The 21,261-nt window shown below is 41.9% G+C and overlaps 1 protein-coding gene across 1 annotated transcript in view; it reads right to left on the bottom strand.

Moving 5' to 3' along the window:
* LOC147205749 (transcriptional enhancer factor TEF-1-like) overlaps window positions 1-21,261 on the bottom strand; it is a 54,899-nt gene that overhangs the window by 21,796 nt on the left and 11,842 nt on the right. Inside the window, exons 2-5 of the mRNA XM_086109058.1 lie at window positions 14,747-15,133; window positions 4,604-4,668; window positions 4,124-4,186; window positions 622-753 (exon numbers count right to left, since the gene is read on the bottom strand). Of these exons, the coding sequence (XP_085965184.1) occupies window positions 622-753; window positions 4,124-4,186; window positions 4,604-4,668; window positions 14,747-14,951 (465 nt within the window). The 5' untranslated portion in view covers window positions 14,952-15,133. The remainder of the gene's footprint in view (window positions 1-621; window positions 754-4,123; window positions 4,187-4,603; window positions 4,669-14,746; window positions 15,134-21,261) is intronic.

Here is a 21,261-nt window from a genome sequence, read left to right as displayed (position 1 = left end):
TTGGTAAAATTAAGAATGTTTTGAACACCAAAGCATAACATGCATTATTAAGAGGTTGCTGTTACATCCATATATGACATATGGTATTGAGTTTTGGGGAAATACATATAAAGCAAATACAGAAAAAGCAAAAAAAAAAAAGCAAAATAAGATAAGATTAGATAAGATAACCTTTATTTGTCCCACACTGGGGAAATTTACAGTCTACAGCAGCAAGATTGTGGGTAGAAAGAAGAAATAAGAAAAACAAAGTGTTTGCATTCTTTAATAAATAGTTTACTTTAAAAAATAGTTCGTATACTGTACAGAGACAAGTTAAACATGAAGGGAACTCATGTACATACTCGGTTAAAAGTGTAAATCTGTGGAACAATTATGGTAATGATTTGAAAATGTGTGGTTTGATTATTTATTATAAAGAGATGTTTTAAGTCACAGTACTCATGATATATAAGAACCAAGCATTAAAGAAAATACATAAAAATTGTACATTTTTGAGTGTGCAATTTTTTGGTGGAACCCGTTTTGCTTAAAAACTAAAACAAACCTGTTGCTTTTCATGACTTTAATTCAGATGTATTTATGTTTAGGGGAGGATGAGTGTACGCCAGCACGTGTTACCTGTGTGCTTCCAGAAAAGTTGGCCCGCACGATTCCCGGTAGTAGCTTGGTGTGTATGGCAGTGGCTGAAACGATCTGAGAAGAGGACATGGATGAGATGCTCTGTAGTGCTTTTTCCTTGGCATTATGATCCTACAATGAAGCAAACACATAAAAGAAGAACGTGTGACAGAACCGTCAACAAAATAAGCAACACACAATCCAAACTAAAAGCAAGTATCAACCGGAGTGACGAACTGAGCCATTAACAGTTGACATGACAGTAATAGAAAGAAAAATCTCTTCAAAAAGTCTATTTCTTGGGTTGGCTATAAATTGAAGTTCAGCTTTTTAGACTTGGTCCGAGCAGCTCCTGAATTATGACTTATGGAGCTCACTCGCCATCTCTTGATTTCTTGCCTTGCTGACTCCCGGGGCCCTTTTTTTGTCCCGAGTGCAAATCTAGCACAAATCACAGTCTACATCCGCGCATGGGTGGAGTTTTCTTTCTTTTGGGATTTTCATAGATGCATAGTTAGAAACGGGTGTTTGCCCCATTGTGGGAGTGAACACAGCCAACTTGGTTCTCGGCCAGTGGAAGCGGCTCCTCTCATTCCCTTAAAATTCAGTGCACGAGAGGCATACAGAGTCTTTGACATGACAGAGGCAGAAACGGACTCACTGGAGTCCGTGCAGGAGATCAACATTTGCAACGTATGTTTTTAAGAACATCTTCATGTGCGGATGATGTAGAGGTGGCTGCTTTGAAGTAGGCACTTGGAGACTGTCGTGTGTTCGTGTGACATACACTCCCTTGCCCATACCTCACACAGCAGCATCCATGGGAGGCAATAATAATAATAATAATAACAATGATAATAATAATGATGATACATTGAATGAACTGGGTGGGCCCGGTGGTCGACTGGTGATTGTGAGCGTGGATGGTTGTTCGTCTCTGTGTGCCATGCGATTGGCTGGCAACCGGTTCAGGGTCTAACCCGCCTACAGCCCGAAGACAGCTGGGATGGGTTCCAGCATGCCCCGCGACCCTTGTGAGGGTAAGCGAATCAGAAATGGATGGATAGATGGATGGATGGATGAACTGATTTCTACAATAATTCAGAGGGTACAATGCATGCTGCTGTCATATTTACAAATGAAATACGATAACATCCACCACACAAGCCAGCAAAAATATGGGGTGGGAGGCCAGCGGCAAATGTGTTTCGAGAGCTTCTTCAAAAAGGGGTACAGGCCAAAAAATCTGACAGAAAACAAGCCTTCAAATTTCAACATGTGCAGTTGTACTTCAGGTTCGTTTTTATTGCAACTTGATTTGCACTCGCAGCTTCCTCTACGTAATATGTCGTGGCAGGCTCGCAAATGAAGCAATGACCCCATCAAAACAACCTCGGCACATGCCCGAGCCATTAAAAGACAAGCGAGACAAGCCCATAGAGGGTTGGTTTTTTTTTAAACCCTATCAGGGGCAGCGGTTACTACAGTGGACAGCTTATCATGTTATCAGGTTACAGGGTGCATGAAAGGGTTAAGATTATCCTAAGAAGGGACAATCTTGTTGGATAGAAAGAGCCGCAGAATGGGTTGTACATTTAATCTTTTTTTGTTTATTTATTTTTAAATAGGTAGATTTTTCAATATTTATTTACATGAGACCTGGTATGGGGATCACTGACATGCAATATGCCTTTTTACAGCATCACTGTAGACTGCAGAAGATCCACCTTATTCCTGGGAGCTCCCGTGTAGAAATGATTATGGGAGCGGCTATTCCGTTTGTTCCAATGGCTTTCGTTTCACAGAGTGGCATATTTGAACATTTGATCTCCTATTCAAAGCGCCAATAAGTCCCTGTGACATTCAAAAATGTGTTGCACGGCTTGGGAACTTGTAGCTGGTTGTACTAACAACCAGAAGAAGTACAGTCTGACTTCAAGGGCTATGTTTTGAAGATGCACCCCGGACGAGCAGAGGAGGTTGTATGTGATAATCGGTCCAGTTCCCAGCACCTACCTGGGGATGAGGAACACAAGATTAGGCTGAAAATTACTACCAAACTTATATGTGCTCCTCTCAGATTATGGACAAAAAGTCAAAAAACTGGGCAAAACAAACAGTGAACTTTGTGCTTGTGTTCCGACAGCCAACCAACGGAGAAAACTCACTGGGTGCCACTTAAAGATTGAGAGCAGTGTCACATCAGGTATGATTTTTATGTGTATGGTGCACACAACACTTTAATATTGGTCAATCAACAACATGTAATATTACCTTGCTCGGAAGAGTTCAAACTGGATGTGATGTGTGTTATGAATGTTGCTGCTTAGTAATAATAATGAACAATTCCAGAACAGACATAATAAATTGTTAAACTATGCAATATTTTCATCTTAATCTGGAAAATAATGTTGTTTCTGTTATTATATACGAGGTTTCCTTTAAGCACAAATGTGATGTGGTTACCATGTAAAATTAAAGGTTTATTTGAGTCCTACGTGTGCTTTAAGTAAGACTGTGTCTAACCTCTTTTAACAGAACCCGACCAACTTTATGGTAAGGTGGATCTCCCATGTTGAGGATGTCAACAGCATTTTCCAATTAGTTGTTCGGTTGTGGCGATGTGGCCTTTGTGGCAAGCATTCAAAGGAGCAAAATGTGTCAACATTATATACCCAGAACCATACTGTCTTCAAACCCCCAGTGAGCTGAATGTCTACTCCGATTGTTTTATTGGAAAGTTTGCCCACAGGCAAGTACAGTATTTACTCTTCAATTAATAGCATTGACACACACAAGAAGGCACTCACAGACCCCAGCGTGTCTTCAACAGTATCCACTGTACAACAATACCAACATTTGGTGGAAACCCGGCTTGGAAGCGAGATTCTGAAGTGGAAAAAACTGACTTATATGCATTAATGTATGGATATAAGAGATTTTGAGGAAGTGGATGATAAGAACCGAATTAGACAGGAAGAATCATAAGTAGCATTCTTTGCATATAGTTGGTTCTTGCTCTTTGAGCAGGGTAGTTACTGTGTCTTCACTTGTCATAAGTTGTTATCGGGTACTCCCAGCATGGTAACATTTGCAACACGCTCCATTTATTCGGGACCATAATTTCCTTTATCTTATCCTTGTCATGGTTCTGTTTGTGGCCAACAGGTGGCACTGTAGGGCTCCGCCTGCAGCTGCACACCTGTTGGTCATTGTGTCATTATCTTGTTTGTTTAAAAGGACTCCCCGCTCATTGTTATTGTTTGTTTGTTGCTGTTGCTGTGTGCACGTGTCATGTTTTGTTTTCTGTCTTAGGTTTTTGCTGCTTTGATTTCTTGTGATTTTGCTGGACTTTATTTGAATGGGTTTTTGAGTTAGTTTCTCCTGTGTACTCCTGTTTGCATTTTTGTTAAATACATTTTGGTCAGCCACCCTTCTCCTCCCTGCCTCCCTGCTTTTTGGGGTCCTCCAACTACCCCCTCGCAAAACGTGACAATCCTACCTTTATCTTCGACTGGAATTCCCTTGATTTCCTTCTGGCTAAGACCTGGATATGACTGGAAACCTGTGAGACAAATAGTGTAGAGTACAGTAGAATACAAGCCAATGCAAAAGAGTCGAAGAGAGAAGAGGAGATGACAGAAAGAGCGGAGGAAACAACCAACAGTGGGTTACCATGGTTATGAAAGGACTCTTTCCACGCAAACACACTAGTCCCCTGACAACAGACTAGATCCGTCTACATGCATCAATTGAGTGAGCAGAGATGGAACACCGGACCAAGGGCTGAGGTATTCCTACTTAGTAGTAATTGCTCTCATATACAGTACATATACAATATACCGTTAAGTATAGGGAAACCAACAACATTTACTTTGTCTTGATGGGCAAAACTGTATATTATCACGTACATATGGGACAATGAAGTGATTGAAAAAAAAAAACATGCTGACCGGATCCAAACACCCTCATTCTTGCGTACCTGTTTTCTTGTCCGCGTTTTTCCTGTGCGGAGTTTGATGTATCTTGCTATAAGCTCATTTCGACCTAGAAAGCAAAGACAAAACAGGAATTATTTCCCCTGCTGGACTGTATGTACACAGACACGCACAACTACCGAATTTTCCAGACTAGTGGGCACATCACAATGAGTCTGTTTCATAAATTGCACCACCTTATGTGACGCATTATCTTTGTGAAACATTTTATGTTGAATATCCATCCATCCATCCATTATATGAACCGCTTCATCCCCAGAAGGATTGCGGTATATTGTATGTTAAATAGTTTATTCTAATTGTACGATATGTTTATTTGATAGATTTAGCGCTATTATGCGAGGTTCAGACCAGACACAAAATATCGGGTAGCGACACGTGTCTTACTTGCGTTTGTTTGCCGTGCAACTACACAGGGGTGGGGTCAAGGGGAAAAGAAGAGGGGATCCTCCAACAGACGAAAAAAAAAATTTGAAACACCAGTAATTACACTGGTGACCAGCAGTTTTGTTGTTACTTTGGCTAATGCTAAATGCTACCTTGGTTACCAGCTGTAAGCAAGTCAAGCGCTCATTCTTATCCATCCATCCATCTATTTTTTAATCTGCTTATCCTCACAGGGGTCGCGGGCGTGCTGGAGCCTGCACTCATCATTATCCAACCTTTTTTCTCGGCCCCGGCGGATATTGGAAAATGGCTGTGTCGTTTACTTCACGGCCCCACATCATAACAATGCAAACGTGCGTTTGGTCTGACCAAGCAGTACGCACTACGTTTCCCATGATTCTGAGACACAGACGCAACAAGTACTTGAGCTTCCGTACGACGAAAGCACAGATGCCTGGTAGCGATTTGATGCTGCTGCGGATGAGAATGACAACGCGAACATCAATGTGAGGGTAAATAGGAAAAAATGTCACTTTTTGTTTACCTTGTTAACTGCTCTGCCACTCAGACCGCAATGATATTGACCCACATTGTAAAATTGGAAACGTGCTGCCAGAAATGTTTAGCACGCACTAGGTCTGACCGCAGCATTAAGCTAATAGGACATTTATCATGACACGCAAGCAAGAAGTAGTTCTAGCTCTGGTATCACAAAAATATGGAAACATGCGAGCAATTACATGTGGACAAGAATGAGAATGTAATCGGAAGGAATTTGAATGAAAGACAACAAATTAATGAGCTGTTATCCATCCATACAAAAGGTGGACAGGATGAAAGGCGCACTGTCAATTTTTTTGAGAAAATTTAAGGACTTTAAGATTGTTTTATGGTCCAAAATATACTTTATTTAGCTTTTCTTTCGTCACAATCACAATTCAGATGACACTGAGTGGTACAATTTGGCATTACTGATCCAGTGACCCTGTAACATGCAGCCAGCCTCACTCCATGGAGCTGGGATCATCATACTTCTCTCGAGTCGCACAAACACACACACACACACACACACACACACACACACACACACACACACACACACACACACACACACACACACACACACACGCACACATGCACACAATCAGGCACTACCAATAACACGCCGTGGCTCTGAATACACATGACCCAACAATACAAGCATTCATGCAGACTGGCCACCCCTCGATTAACGAAAGCACCAAAGCCAGCTGTAACCATGCTTACATGGGTGCACATGTGTGAGTGCATGCACGCACACACACACACACACACACACACACACACTGACAATGCTGAATAATTCAACCAATTGAATAGGGAGCACAGCATGACCTGGCTAGTATAGATTAGCGCAGCCCAAGAAGCAATAAAGGATAAAGTGTGTGTGTGTGTTCAGTCTTTGTAGAATATGCCTTATAAAGCACATCGGGGTTTTTTTTCTTTTTTTGGACGAGGCTGTCTGAAAAATTATGTGATGTGTTCGTTAGTTTGCAAACTAGTAAACATGGGTGTTTAGTCTCTTGTTTGGTTGGTGTCCTACAGTGCTTTCTGTTCCAATCAAGTGAAAAAGCAAAATCAGGCCAGCTGGCTAACTGATGGTCAAGATCAGCACAAAGCCAAACCTCAACACACAACCCAAATGGCTCCCAACAATAGCCCAAACTAACTAAGCAGATGGTGAGTGTGTACATGTGTGCACGCATGTGTGTTTGTGTATTCTGACCAATCGCACTCTCACTGAGATAGGCAGCCGGCAGCTTAGACTGATACAATCTACAGCTCCCCATGCAGGTGTTTTCCTTCCAGCAGTCAAACGCTGCCACTGACAACAGAACGCACACACTTAGATGTACATACATGCATGACTGCCAACACACTTGTGCGTGCAGACACACACACACACACACATGGACACAGAGAACAAGCCCTGGCTTCGGAGGCTGACATCTGACTCCAGAGGGGCCAGCTGGTCTTTCTAGGAGGCTTAACGGTGAATTATCATCCTTCACTGACCCTGCGGCACACATCTTTCTCGCTGGCCCTCCCTCTTTTTAAACTCTCCAACACGTACACACACACACACTTCTTCCCACTGTAGATCTATCTTCTGTTCTGGCTGTTCCCTTTCCCCTCCTCTGTCCCTCTCCAAGTGAATAGGCTTCTGCTCCCTCCCTCTTCCTGACTCTGCCTCCCGCTGTACTTGCCCAGTGAAAGACTTCAAGGCCAAAGTCAGATGGTCATTAACCGTGACCAACAGAAGCCCCGGAACACACTGTAAGGAACAGTGGTTGTTCCAAATGATTCTAATCAAAGTATTTGTATTCGTACAGAAAGAGAGCAACACCAATCCAAAGAAAACACGCAAATCTGTCACTGCTGGGTGACAGTAAAGACGTAACAAACAAATCAGCAGTGAAGACGTTTTGACCCGCAGGATGTGAACTCTGGCCCAGAGTTGGGTTTCACTCATGCCCGTGTGGACAAACATGAGGAGGGTATCTATTATAAGACAAAAAAATTGAGTGTTTGAGGAAGACTCGGGGTGAACTGTTAACTTTATGTTGTACCTCCAAGCACCTCCTTGTTCACTGTCAGTCTATGCAAAGGATTGCCCTTTCCCGTGATGTGTCTTTGTTTTTAGTGTGCCTTTTCCAAGGGTAACTTTCTTAGAGATTCTAATTGGCTAAACTGACGGGCTCACATTGAGAAACAGTGTTTGACAGAAGGCAAATAAATTTTTTGTGGACATTTTTTTTATGTCAATGACAAATTTGGTTTTCAATACCAGTATATGATTGGAAGAAAACTTTGAAGAAAACACATGAAACTACATTTTAAAGAATATATACCGGTAATTTGTTTTATCCATCCATCCATCCATTTTCAACACCGCTTAGCCTGAACGGGGTGACAGGGGGGAGCTGGAGATTCTCAGAGCTAACTTTGGGTGAAAGACGGACAACACCCTGAACTGGTGATCAGCCAATCGCAGGGCACATATTGAGATGAACAACCATTCACACTCACATCCACACCGTCACTCAGTGAGAACTGATCCCATGCTGCCCGCTCGCTGGTCAGGTGAGTGGACCACTGTACCATCAGTGACTAATTTGTGTCATGGATGCAACATTTAAAATTACCCAAAAAGTGGTCAAAAAATCATTTTTTTTTAGTATTTTCAAGTGGTGTGAAATGATTTTAAATGTGATTTTGGCCAAAAGCCAAATATCAGAAATAATACAAATTTGCAGATGATGCACTGACCGAAAATTGTCCGGTGTGACTGAGTCCAGGAAAAACAAAAAATCTGTTTAAGTATGACAGCCATCCATCCATCCATCCACTTTCTGATCCGCTTGTCCTCACAAGGGTCACGGGGCATGCTAGAACCTATCCCAGCCATCTTCGGACAGCAGGCAGGGTACACCTTGAACTGGTTGCCAGCCAATCACAGGGTACACCGAGACGAACAACCACTCGCTCTCACACTTACATCACACCTAGGAACAATTTGGAGTGTTCAACCAGCCTGCCATGCAAGTTTTTGGAATGTGGGAGGAAAACGGAATACCCAGAGAAAACCCACGCAGGCTCTGGGGGAGAACATGCAAACTCCACACAGGAAGGCTGGCGCAGGAATCGAACCCTGCACCTCTGCACTGTGAGGCCGACTCGCTACCTAGTCAACCACCGGCCCGTCTAAGTATGAATTAAATGCTATAAAGAGCATTTGGGAAGAGTGAATGCAGAGTATTGTATAAATACACAACTCAGCCTGTTCTAAAGAGAACATGAATTGTCGATCCTTATAATGTGTGTCATTTTACTGCTCATTATATTAAATCTCTGCTCCATAATCCCACAAATCCCCCATTATTCACCTTGTTATTCTTGCTCCTTTTGATAACAACTCATTTCTAATTTTTGACGCATTTCTTCAACAAGAACATCACGGCATCCATGCACATCTCTTCTTCCATTTCTATTTCAGCCTATTTTCCTGCAGCCAGTGGGGGGTATTTTTAGCCCCAGATAGGTCTGTCACACTAAGATATTACCTCTTTCATTTTTTGCTCATCTGCAGCTCATTCTAACTTTACTGGCACACGAAACCACCATTAATGACAGTGAGGTGTCGGGAAAATGGTTTTAGGAGTCCTCAGATAATATACGTTCTGTTTTCGCTTAAGTAGTACAGGCTTTCAACTTTTTTTTTTCTTGCAGAATACTCCATGTTTTTGCCAGCTCTAGGTAGTTTAACAATCATCAAATTTGCAATCTGGACATATACTGTAGGCTTAGATCAAGATTTAAGGAGACATATTGCGATTTTGTTTTTACTTTCCTTCCGCGATTTAAAACAGCCCACCGGTGTCTTGATAAAGTGTGTGGCACTCATTCATCAATATAGCGCAAGGACTACAAACTATCACCGTTTGACAGAATATTTCTGTGCATTTTGTTAATTTCTTTGCAGAACGGCTTGCTCACAGATTTTCTTGGATGCTTAATTTCACACTTGAGACACAATGATCTGTATAAAAGTTAGTTTTCTATAAGTATGCCGTCTTTAATGGTGTTGCTTGAGCTTTTCAAAGGTGATTTAAAAAAAATGTTTTCACTATTTGGAGTTTGAAAATGCTGACCAAATAGGTCTTTTTACAAATGAAAGTGTCACAGCGTCAATGCTGGAAAAGGCAGTCCATGAAACAAAGTTTTGATGGACATATAACATAGCATATATTGTCATGTTTCTTTGGCTCCAGATTGCATGTGACAGCATTTTTTCCAAATGTTTTGGAACTTATGAACAGCGATCAGTGTGATTTGTTCTTATACTAAGTTATTGTGTTGTAATCATACCAATTAGTCTGATTTTTTTGGGCCAACTGTTGCTCATTCCTTCTGAAGATTTCACATACGGTTCTGTGCATTGGCTTAAAAAAAAAAAGGCAACGTGAAACTCTAATTGTAACCAAACTTAGCAATTGAGAAGGGCTTTTGCTGTCAGTGTGCATGCATGCGTATCGAGCGACAACTGTGAAAAGTGTGAGCAAACGTTGACACATCCAACAGATACAAGGCAGCAACAACATTTATTTGGATGTACCTGATAAATGTGAGCAAACTATCCTCTTCACAATGCACACCAGCTGTTCACAAACTGTGCCTGTTTCTGAGCAGGTGGCGTGAGGTGGCTTTAGCACAGCATTTCACTGAAGCAGCTGACCACTGCTGCTCAGAACACAGATGAGGAGGGATTGGGAAAGGACCAAAGAAAGACTACGGGGCCCAAAAAGCAAAACAAGAAGATAAAAGCCTCAATAAGACGAAGAGGTCCCACACGATAATCTTCAAAATGGACTAAGAAGAGAGTAAGGCTGTAGAACAAATGGATTTGGGCCAAATGGATTTTGGCCATGTAGCACTACCAAGCAAGCGCCCCCCCCCTCCCCACACACACACACACAAAAGACTCCAACAGCATCAGGAGTTAAAGAAAAAGAAGTACTTCAAATCAAAGATCTTCTTTTTCTACTTATAGAAGCCGCGATCTGACACGGTATAATAAAGAATTCACTAGAGAGCACTCTGCAAGCAGAGAGAAGGGCGAGAGGGAGGCACAGCTGGTGGCAGCCAGAGGACCATCTGCTCATTATTATATTAGTTCAAACATGCACCCACACACAAGTACAAACACACATTCTGGTGTCCGTGTGTCGTGGGGACCCTTTGGGCTCTTCAGCTCTCCCGTGTGGACAACGGCTGTAACAGTGTAGGCTTGGGGTCACGTTTCAGCACTACATGGCCACTTGGGGTGCATCCTTGTCGGATGTGGTCATCACAAAGCTAAGCCCTCTATTTACGGGTAACCCTGCCTGCTGTGAGAAACACATCATGGGAAGCCTGCCCACAGGCGACTCCTTCGACCACTCCTTGTGGACTTCATGGAACTGTCTTTACATTGTCTTGGTAGTCCGCGATTGAACTTTCAAGAGTTTCCTGACCTTGGCGTGCCCAATTTTCTGGCTAGATTTGGAATGATGAAGCTTCCTGGCTCGCAATGATATTCGTAGGTGAATTTCAGAAGCTCAGCCATCTCTGTGTGCTTCTGTGGAACTATGATGTCTTCCATAATTTTTTCAGGGGTTGACCTTCCTTTCCAAAATGAGCCCAATTTACACAACTTGCCTCGCATGTACCACAGGTTTTTTTTTTTTTTGGCCGATGTCACACCATTGTTCAACGTGAGCTGCTTCACGCCAAGAATGACTTGGATTTTTTACAATATCCCTGACTGGGAGAGGATTCATTACTCGCATCACACTACAAAGAGCGGATGCTTACTTTGAATTTCACAGCATTACCTTGCATAAATAAATCAGATGAAAAGTGTCTGTGAAATGGTTGGCAAAACGTATACTGTACAGTATATGAAATTGCCATTCCAGGTTGTCATCATTAAGACAGGGAATCAACCGCATTTGGAAGGACTAGTTGTCTGTGGCGAATATATTCAGGTGTATGGGGTCCACAAAGCATGTCCAGATTAGTTCATACTTGATAGATTAATCTCAAATGGTTTCCCTTTTTGGTGCGCAAAGGTCATCAAGAGTGACGGTTATAACGAGTTTACAGCCACAAGATGTGATGGTAAATGCAAATAATAAATGGGCTGACCCATACAGCCTTTTTCCACTTTTGGCACTCAGAGCGCTTTACACTGTTTCCTCCTTTAACTACTGATGAGGCAGAATCAGGAGCAACTGGGGGTTCAGGTTCTTGCACAAGGACACTTCGACAAGGTCGCAAAATTGGGGGCTTGAATTCAGGACCTCAGGGTTGGGAGACGATGATGAATACGCACACACGTGCAAATACAAGCAGACAAAAACACACACGTGCACGAACGCACGCGGACACACACACACACACACACACACACGCGCACACACACACACACACACACACACGCGCACACACACACACACACATTGACAGTGTTACATCCATTCTGCAAATTTCTGACACCCCATGCCTGTAATCTGAGAAAACCACAGTTTTGGCTTTTAACAGAACTCTGGCTCTGTTTTATCCATTAATTTTCTGTCCATTAGGATTGCGGATGTAGGAGGAAACCGGAGGACCTTGAGAAAAGCCACGCAATATACAATACAGTGATCCCTCGCTCTAATGCGGTTCACCTTCCGCGGCTTTGGTGTTTCACGGATTTTTTTTGTGCAGTTTTTTTCATGCTTTTAAACAGTGAATTGCGTTCTGCATCCTGATTGGCGAAGGCACTGACCAACGTGAACAGTCTCCACGCCTCGTCTTTGTACATACAGTACATACCCCACAATGTCGACGAAACATTCTGCACCGGCAAAGGCACCTGAGGATGCGCTCAAGCAATATTATTTTACAGTACAGTATTTCCAAAAACGGTTTTGGTTTTAGAGCTATAATTACCATTTTTTTCTAAATCAATTAATCAGTTGCTTTTTAAATTTTATTGATTAATTAGATGTATTTTGATGTATTTATTTAACAATGGGGTGGCACGGTAGTCGACTGGATTGCACATCAGCCTCACAGTGCAGAGGTGCAGAGTCCAATTCCAGCTCTGGCCTTCTTGTGTGGAGTTTGCATGTTCTCCTCATGCCTCCCTGGGTTTTCTCCGGGTACTCCGGTTTCCTCCCACATTCCAAAAACATGTGTGTGCCATGTGATTGGCTAGCAACCAGTTCAAGGTGTCCCCCGCCTACGGGCCAAAGACAGCTGAGATCGGTTTCAGCACGCCAGCGACCCTTGTAAGGTTGAGCAGATTAGAAAATGGATGGATATTTAACAATTGTTAATTTCTTATCCTTTTTTTAAATTGAAAACAGGACATTGATTCAATTAGACACTGCAGAAAATCCACAAACAAATTATGACTCAGTAACTACAGTGGTTTGTAACAAGTTAGAAAATAGGGGGAAAAGCATTTGTTTGCCAATTACTTGTTCTGTAAACACATCAAGATGATCACTATTCACGTTTACATAGGGCCTTGTATTCCAATTAGATTGAAACCAAATTACCACGTGGAAAGAAATGTCATTTGTGTTAAAGGGGTGGTATATTCCTGGTGCCAATCCTGCTGGAGTATGAGTATGAAATATAATAATCGTAATCATCATCATCATCATAATTTCTTCAATAATTCCGTTAAGTGTATGTACAGTATAATAAAACGTAGAGGGAAAATAAGATTGCTTCGAGTAACATTTACATTTTCAATTGCAGTCCCTCTATCTGACCACAAGGTGACTCCCGCATAACCTGTCCTTGACGATGAAGAAATCAGTGACGTCATATCTATGCTACACCTTAAATATATCAATAAAGAAATATAAGAATGACTATTGAGATAACTGCAGCGATCAAACTTTAGTGTCAACAAGTCCAGACAGCAACTGCTCATTCGAAAATTCTTTGCGGCCATCGAAGGTTTGAGCTGAGCACATCGAAGCGAGATGCTAATGCTAATGCTAGCACTCTGCCGATGTCGTGGCAACGTAGATACTCCTGAAGGAAGATTGCATCCTCTGCCCCTGCACCTTGAGTTGACATGCGGATGTTCTGATTTTAATGCAACAAATTATATACTCTTCCGGATATTCCCTGCAGTGTGTTTCCGTTCCAGTACAGTAATTGCTGTTTGGGGCATTGAATCCATCGCTAATGCGATGTCCTACTGTGTGAGTGGTCATTGAACGCACCTCGAGTCAACGAGCGAACGCAAGTGAGCACAGCAGGCTGCTTGCTTTCATTTGCTTCTCCGCGTAGCTATCGATCGTTGAATCCAAGCACTTTTTTTCCACAACCTTGTTCATAAAACCGCTTTTTCAAATAACACGGAAGTGTGTTCTTCGTGTCTTTAAATGAAAACAAGCAAGTAATGTTGCACCGCTTTCACCCATTGCGTGTGCGCTCCCGCAGAAGTTGATAGAATTTTTTTCAGGGGTAACTCCATTGGCGCAAAGAATCAAAATAGCATTCTCATGTATTGTTGTTCCTATATGTTATAGATTAAATTAATTTGAAGTCAGTCACTTTTAGGGTTGAACAGATTGTTTTCATTTCATCAGTAGCATAATAACAGTGTGATAATAGTAGAGACAATCAGGCGTCCTAGGGTGAGGCCTTTATTTGTGAACATGGCCTAATCGCTTTATGCAGGTACATGTTTGCATTTTGCTGATTCATTGCAAAATGCATTGCTTGGCAGAAACAAGTTGTTCAATCGTGCCACACAGTGGAACAGGTTGAGAGGGGCTAACATCCAGGTGGCATCTAAAAAGCCTCCACATTTATTATCTGAAGAGCTGTTATATGTCTGGAGAGGTGCTGCTGTTTTAGTTAGCCACATAGAAAGCAACATCTAATATCCATGTGTGAACAATACTTCAGCATCAATGCATGGATAAATCAGAGTAAATAAGCACTGCTTTTTGTTTTGTTTTGTTTTGTTTTTTGTTCTTGAGGGCAAAGGAGATTTCTATTTGGGGTGAGGTGTTCATTTGTAGCGGACAACAAACCTGGCAGGTCATTGGGGCATTGCTGTTACAATGCAGACTATTATTGAATGAAAACAGTACAATTTATGAGTGAGTATTCCTCCTGAAGTGATTTAGTTCATTAGCACTCACCATACATCTTTCCTTCATCCGACAGTATAATTTTCCTTCTTCCGCATGGCGGGTAAATGGCAAGGGCTTCTTGGAAGCTTTGCTCAATGTCAGGGCTCCACACCCCTTCAGGGTCCCCGTCCATTGTCTTGTCCCCTCCAGAGTCACTCAATCTGTCGATGTCGTCCCCGGGACTCTCACTGCCACTCCAACTGCTACGTTCCATCCTGGCAGCTAATGTTGACAAGCCGAAGCGTGGTCAGCGCACAAGGCAGCAAACTACTACTACTTTGTTTTGGAAGGGTCGCCCCCAAATTGTTTACGATCCAAAATATTCCCCCAAAATTGGTTGGGAAAGCATAGAAAAGAGAACAGTTGGTCAAAATCCCAGGGCCGCTGGCAGGAAGCCTATGAAAACAAGACAAAGGAAAGAAATGTTGGTGTGATGTTCGCAGAGAAAATTAACAGATCAAATCACTCAAAATGATCAGTTATCATTATTATTTAGTCGTCAAGATCCTCCTAAACATTATTTCTGGCTGGTTTGTCAGAACATCTGCCTGGACGGGAATAACTTCTTTCATTGCCACTCGAATAACATCACCGCTGGAATTACGTTTATACATATTCTAGTAAGAATGAATGCCAAATATGTTCATGCTTCAACCAACATGGTATGGAGGAGTCCAGTGGTGTCTGTGCTTTATTACCCCGACCCGCATCTAGTTTGCCTCAAAGAAACTCTGCCAGTTATCGTTCAAAATAAAGTTTAACTTTGAAGAAGGATGTTGTTTCTGAGCTATAAATACAACAATAATGGCAGTGTTTCAATTCGGCGGGAAAGTGGGAAATTTAAACCATGAGTCAATTTTCACCCAACGGCAATCCTGGAGTGTTGTTTGAAGTTCATTCTGCCTGATATGAATAAGACTCATAGCAGACATCTAAAAAAAATAATAATAATCAACCAAACCATCAGAATAAACACATATTGACAATGGCCACGATTCATAAACAGTCCAGGTCAACCGCATGCACAACACTGTCCTAGATACCTGATGACCTGAAATTGCATGCACTTATTAACACCAAAATGTCTTCCTTTGAATTGAGTCTAGTTAACAATTTCTACTTTTAATGGATGAACTTACTGTATGGCTCACAAAAGTCCATAAAAATATCATTTGCGAGTGCAGAGTAGACGGAGAGCATATGCGCACTGCTGGAGGCATATTATTGCATCTTGTCATGATCAACAACAACAACAATTTTTTTTTCATGTTTTCCTACAATACATTAAGTGGAGCAGCAAACACTGCCCACCGCAACTAGCGGATAAGGAGAAGAAGAAAAAAAAACAACGGTTGCCAGCTGCCTACAATTCTCTTAGAACCCCTACGGTAAACAGCAGGGTTGGCACGGTACACACACACACACACACACACACCATTACGCAATTGCAGTGCCAGCTCCTTGGGCAAACATGTCATTTTGTCAGGGCTCAACTGTTCACACTCCGCATGCTCTGTCCCTTGCCAAAGTATGAACAAACAGTTTGAATTGTCTGTGTGGTGGTGGGGCTCTGGGAAGGGGGGCGGGGCTCACAGATTAACACATGTACATATATCCAACAGGAGCAACAAGGTCCATACACTTCAGCAGCGCGTGACAACTCAATAGGAACAAACAAGGTCGCAAGGGGACATCAGACGATTTGGACTCGCCAGAACATGCATGAAACGAGATGTGCTGTTTTCACGAAGAGTGTTTGTCCTCTGGTGTCCCTTCCGTGCTCATTCTCTTCACTTCCATTTATGTTTCCTCTCCAAATTCCTGCCCTTTACTTACACCCCCTCTCTCCTCTCCTGCCCAAACATCCCTTAGTTTTCCATTCAAGCAACAATCTATTCATTTAGAAGGCTGGATGTCTTTGCCACTGCTCTGAAAATGTGAGTGACAGTGTGCATATACAGCTGCTTGTCTGCAAGCGATCGTACACCCCCAGTAGTGCACACATGCAAGAAATCCAGACTTTGGCCAACATTGATTTAAATGTCTTAGAATACTGATGAGCAAGGATGAAGAGCTGATATTGCAATTTGACATTAATGAAGAGAAAGTCCATCCATCCATTTTCTAATCCGCTTGTCCTCACAAGGGTCGCGGGCGTGCTGGAGCCTATCCCATCTGTCTTTACGAAATAGGCGTGGTACAGCTTTAACTGGTTTCCAGCCAATCACAGAAGACACATAGACCAACAACCATTCATGCTCACACTCACACCTAGGGACAATTTAGAGTGCTCCATTAACCTGCCATGCTTGTTTTTGGAATGTAGGAGTAAACTGGAATAACCGGAGAAAACCCACGCAGGCACTGGGAGAACATGCAAACTCGGCAAAGGAGGGCTGGAACCGGCATCGAACCCTGCACCTCTGCACTGTGAGGCCGACGTCCCAACCAGTTGACCACCGTGCCGCCCCTGGAGGGAATGTCTGAATGTCTGAATCAAAAACGAGACATCCCTTCTACGTCTTTGTTTTGCTTATATGACCCACAAAGCGGGTCCTCATTAACCTACAAAAACAGTGGATTTGACATTCATTGTTTGCTTCCTGCCCTGATTCACATCAGAAAACTTCGAAAAAGAAACCGTTAAGTAAAATCAACCAATCAATAAATACCGCATTGGCCCGAATATAAGATGGCCCTGATTATAAGACGACCCCCTCTTTTTCAAGACTCATTTGAAAAAAGACTTTTTGAACACCAAATAAATTTTTATACAGAAAATAATTACAGTACATCTGAAACAAATAATTATAGCAATATATTTGAGAGAAAAAGCATCTTGAAGTTTACACCATAACCTGGCCAATCTTCGACCCACTTTTCTTCAGACTGTCGCTACGTTTCTGTTTTCTGTTATCTCATCTATTATTTTCTTCTATTTTCTTTCTTACCGCTATTTTTTATTTTACTTCTTTGTGCTACCGCTATTATTATTTTTATTCTTCGTAACAGGGGTTTGCTTTGGCCTGGGGAGTCAAGTTCAGCATTCGCTTCAATGATATCTGGCGCCATCTAGGGTCGTGAATGGGATAATGTCTGGACCCCGAATATAAGACGACCCCCACTTTTTCAGTCTTATTTCAATGCAAAAAACACCGTCTTATATTCGGGCCAATACGGTAAGTGCCACTCTGTGACAGAAGGTAAACACACAGATGGACATAAATTCGATATTTTCATCGTTTCATTCGTCATTTTCTACCACTTTTATTTCAGGATCACATTAAGACAGCCCCAGCTGACTTTGGGCACATTTTGGGTAAACCATGGACTGATTTATTTTTGTGTTTGTTTGTTGTATTTTTCTCATCTTACTGTATGTCAGGTGCATCACCTGCTCATATACATAACACCAAGTACCGTATTTTTCGGATTATACGTCACTCCCTATTATAAGTTGCACCAATCAAAAAATGTATAATTAAGAAGGAAAAAACATATATAAGTCGCACTGGAGTGTAAGTCGCATTTTGGGGGGAAATTTATTTGATAAAATCCAATACCAAAAACATACATGTCATCTTGAAAGGCAATTTAAAATAAAAATAAAATAGAGAACAACAGGCTGAATAAGTGTACGGTATACTAACGTTACATGACTGACATGCCTGGTAATGTCAGTAATGACGTAACATATTAAGAGTTGTTCAGATAACTCTAGGATAAAGAACATGCTAACAAGTTTACCAAACTATCAGTTTCACTCCAAATCACTAAATCCAATGAAATCTTCATCCTCTGTGTCACTTTTAAACAACTCCCCCAATTCGGGAGTTAGACGATGCGCCGCTTCCTCTTCTACGTCGCTTACGTCAGACTCATCGTCGATTTATCAACACAGGCCAAGAGCGCCCTCTTGTGGTTTAATGCGAAAATAACATGTGATATGACATAATCACGTGTTAATAATTTCACACATAAGTCGCTCCAGAGTATAAGTCGCACCCCCAGCCAAACTATGAAAAAAACTGCGACTTATAGTCTGGAAAATACGGTACATTTTTGTCAGTAATTTCCATGAAACGCCTTTTGCAATGCAAGCACGCAAAGTTTTCAATGCGACACCAACTGTTAGCTTCCATTAACGCTCAGCTTGATGATGGAGCAAATGACCATTGGAGAGCTTTGAATGACTTTTGGCGTTTTTGAATTTATCTGTTATCGCTCATGATGAGGGAGTTATGGAAGGGGCCAAAAGGAGTTTTCATGAGCTACTCGCATGAGAGGGCCCCAGGAACAGATGGATGCTGGAGAGAAACATTAGTCACACAACAATCAACTCTGACTACTGGCCCTTCATATCCTGAGTTACCCCTTCTTCTCTGTGCGTGTTTGTGCGTGTGCGCACGCGTGTGCATGCGTGTGTTGTCAAGCAGGCCTGGGACACTCCAGCCAGGACAGCAGGCTTCACGGTGTCAGTGCCAAACCCTCGGCAGCACACACGCAGGGCATTCAGCCACAATCCTGCAGCTGCCTTGGACCCTCACGTTCTCCCTTGGTGTTCCATTCTTTTCCTGTGAAGCCTACTAGTTTGTTGCAGCACCGCTACCAAGCCAAATACATGCATGGGTTGATGTGCATGTAAAGCCCATGGCTAAAAGCCTCCATCGCTCCACGTTGTTTTGATCGTGTAAAATCCGGCTCTTGTTTGCACACCGAGAGGGTATAAACATGTTGCACCTGGATTCTTGTTGGGACTTAAATCTTATCACAAGCTCTTCCTTTCCCTGCACTAATTCTTCGATTGGATCACTCGGCAGCATCTATTTTAAATGCTTCCAGCATGGACACGCATGTGTGTGTGTGTGTGTGTGTGTGCGTGTGTGTGTGTGTGTGTGTGTGTGTGTGTGTGTAGATAGATAGATAGATAGATAGATAGATAGATAGATAGATAGATAGATAGATAGATAGATAGATAGATAGATAGATAGATAGATAGATAGATAGATAGATAATATGATATTTTGTCATATTTTGCCTTCAGATCAAGGACCCCACTCAGTTTTACAGCAACTGAATATTTCAGTAGGTCAGCAGATTCAGGTGAGCTTTCATTTGTCTAGCCACTTGAACAGCCTCCCTAAAATTGTTCATGTATTGCTCATGTTTTTCAAACAGTTGGAAATTATTCAAGATTACCACTGCTGATGTACTTTCTGTCCCTGAACTTGACAAGGTCTGACACACATCAAATCAATTTCTCATTTCTCTGTGCTGTATGATGTGACAGCAAAAAAAAAAAAAAGCCAACTAGAACAGTTTACGTTTATTTAGGATTAATAAGAGGCCGTTTAAACGGTGACAGCTACGTGATGGCTCCCATTTAATATGAGTTTGAACGTGATTAATGCTGAACACAGTCACATCCTTGGTTATAAGAGCGTGTGTACAATTAAACCACATTAGGGTTGGGCGAGACCGTTTAATCATGGGTGTCAAACATACGGCCCGCGGGCTGGAACCGGCCCCAAGGAGGTTTGATTAGGCCCGCAGGATCATTTAAAAGTTAAAAAAAAAATGCAAAAAAGACACGGAATGAATATTTTTAATAAGGTGCAATTCATGGAATATCCGCTAAGGTACACACTGTATTCATCAGAGTAGAAGACAAAATTGTTTGATCAGAGAAGAAGACACCCGCAGTCCCAGTCTGTCACTGAAACAGATCCAATACAGCAGACGCTGTCAAGGACATGTGAATACTTTATTCTTTCCACATTTAATTGCACTCTCCTTAGTTTGTAAGGTGTAGGCGGTGATTAAATTTAGATTTTATATGCACACGTGTAAATGGTTTGAAAATTCCTTTCTTTATGAATCTCGTTTAATCTTAAAATGCATTACTATATTTTTCAATATCAATTACTTGTTAAGGTTTTGTGCCTTTGTACAGTCAGTGGGATCAGTTGCAATGCATACATGTGAATGATAAAAGTAAATTGCACATTTGTCTCAGGAAATCTAAGGTGCTTCATGAAATGTTTTGCAAAAGACATGTTCATTAAATTTCAACATTTTCCGAATGTTCTTGTGCTTCTTTAGACCAAAACAAAGGAAAAACATATTATTTTGGTTATTTATAGCAGAGTATGGTATAATTTTAATGGTCCGGCCCACTTGCCATCGACCGAGACCGTATGTGAAATGAGTTTGACACCCCTGGTTTTAAGAATGAAAGGCAAATAGCAGAATCTTAAAATAAACTCTAAAATATACAGGGAGTCAGTGAAAGGAGGCCAGATATGGAGTGATCTACTCCATATCTGCTTACTTTAACTAGCTGTCCAAGATTAAAAGAAAAAGCCAACTTGAACAACAGCACCTATTTGTTGGTCCAATTTAGAATCACTGTCCAATTTAAAACCCAAATTGAGACTTCTCTTCGCTTTCGATCAGATGACAAGAGCACCAAAGTCAACAGGATGAGATGTACAAGGGCCACTGGGACCGAACACCATGGGTGT

This window comes from Hippocampus guttulatus, chromosome 4, assembly GCF_054856545.1.
Source record: "Hippocampus guttulatus isolate MCC_2025c chromosome 4, RoL_Hgut_1.0, whole genome shotgun sequence".
In the NCBI taxonomy this organism is placed as follows: domain Eukaryota; kingdom Metazoa; phylum Chordata; class Actinopteri; order Syngnathiformes; family Syngnathidae; genus Hippocampus; species Hippocampus guttulatus.
Note: the sequence above shows the minus strand (reverse complement) of the source record. Positions and strands in the feature narration are given on the sequence as shown.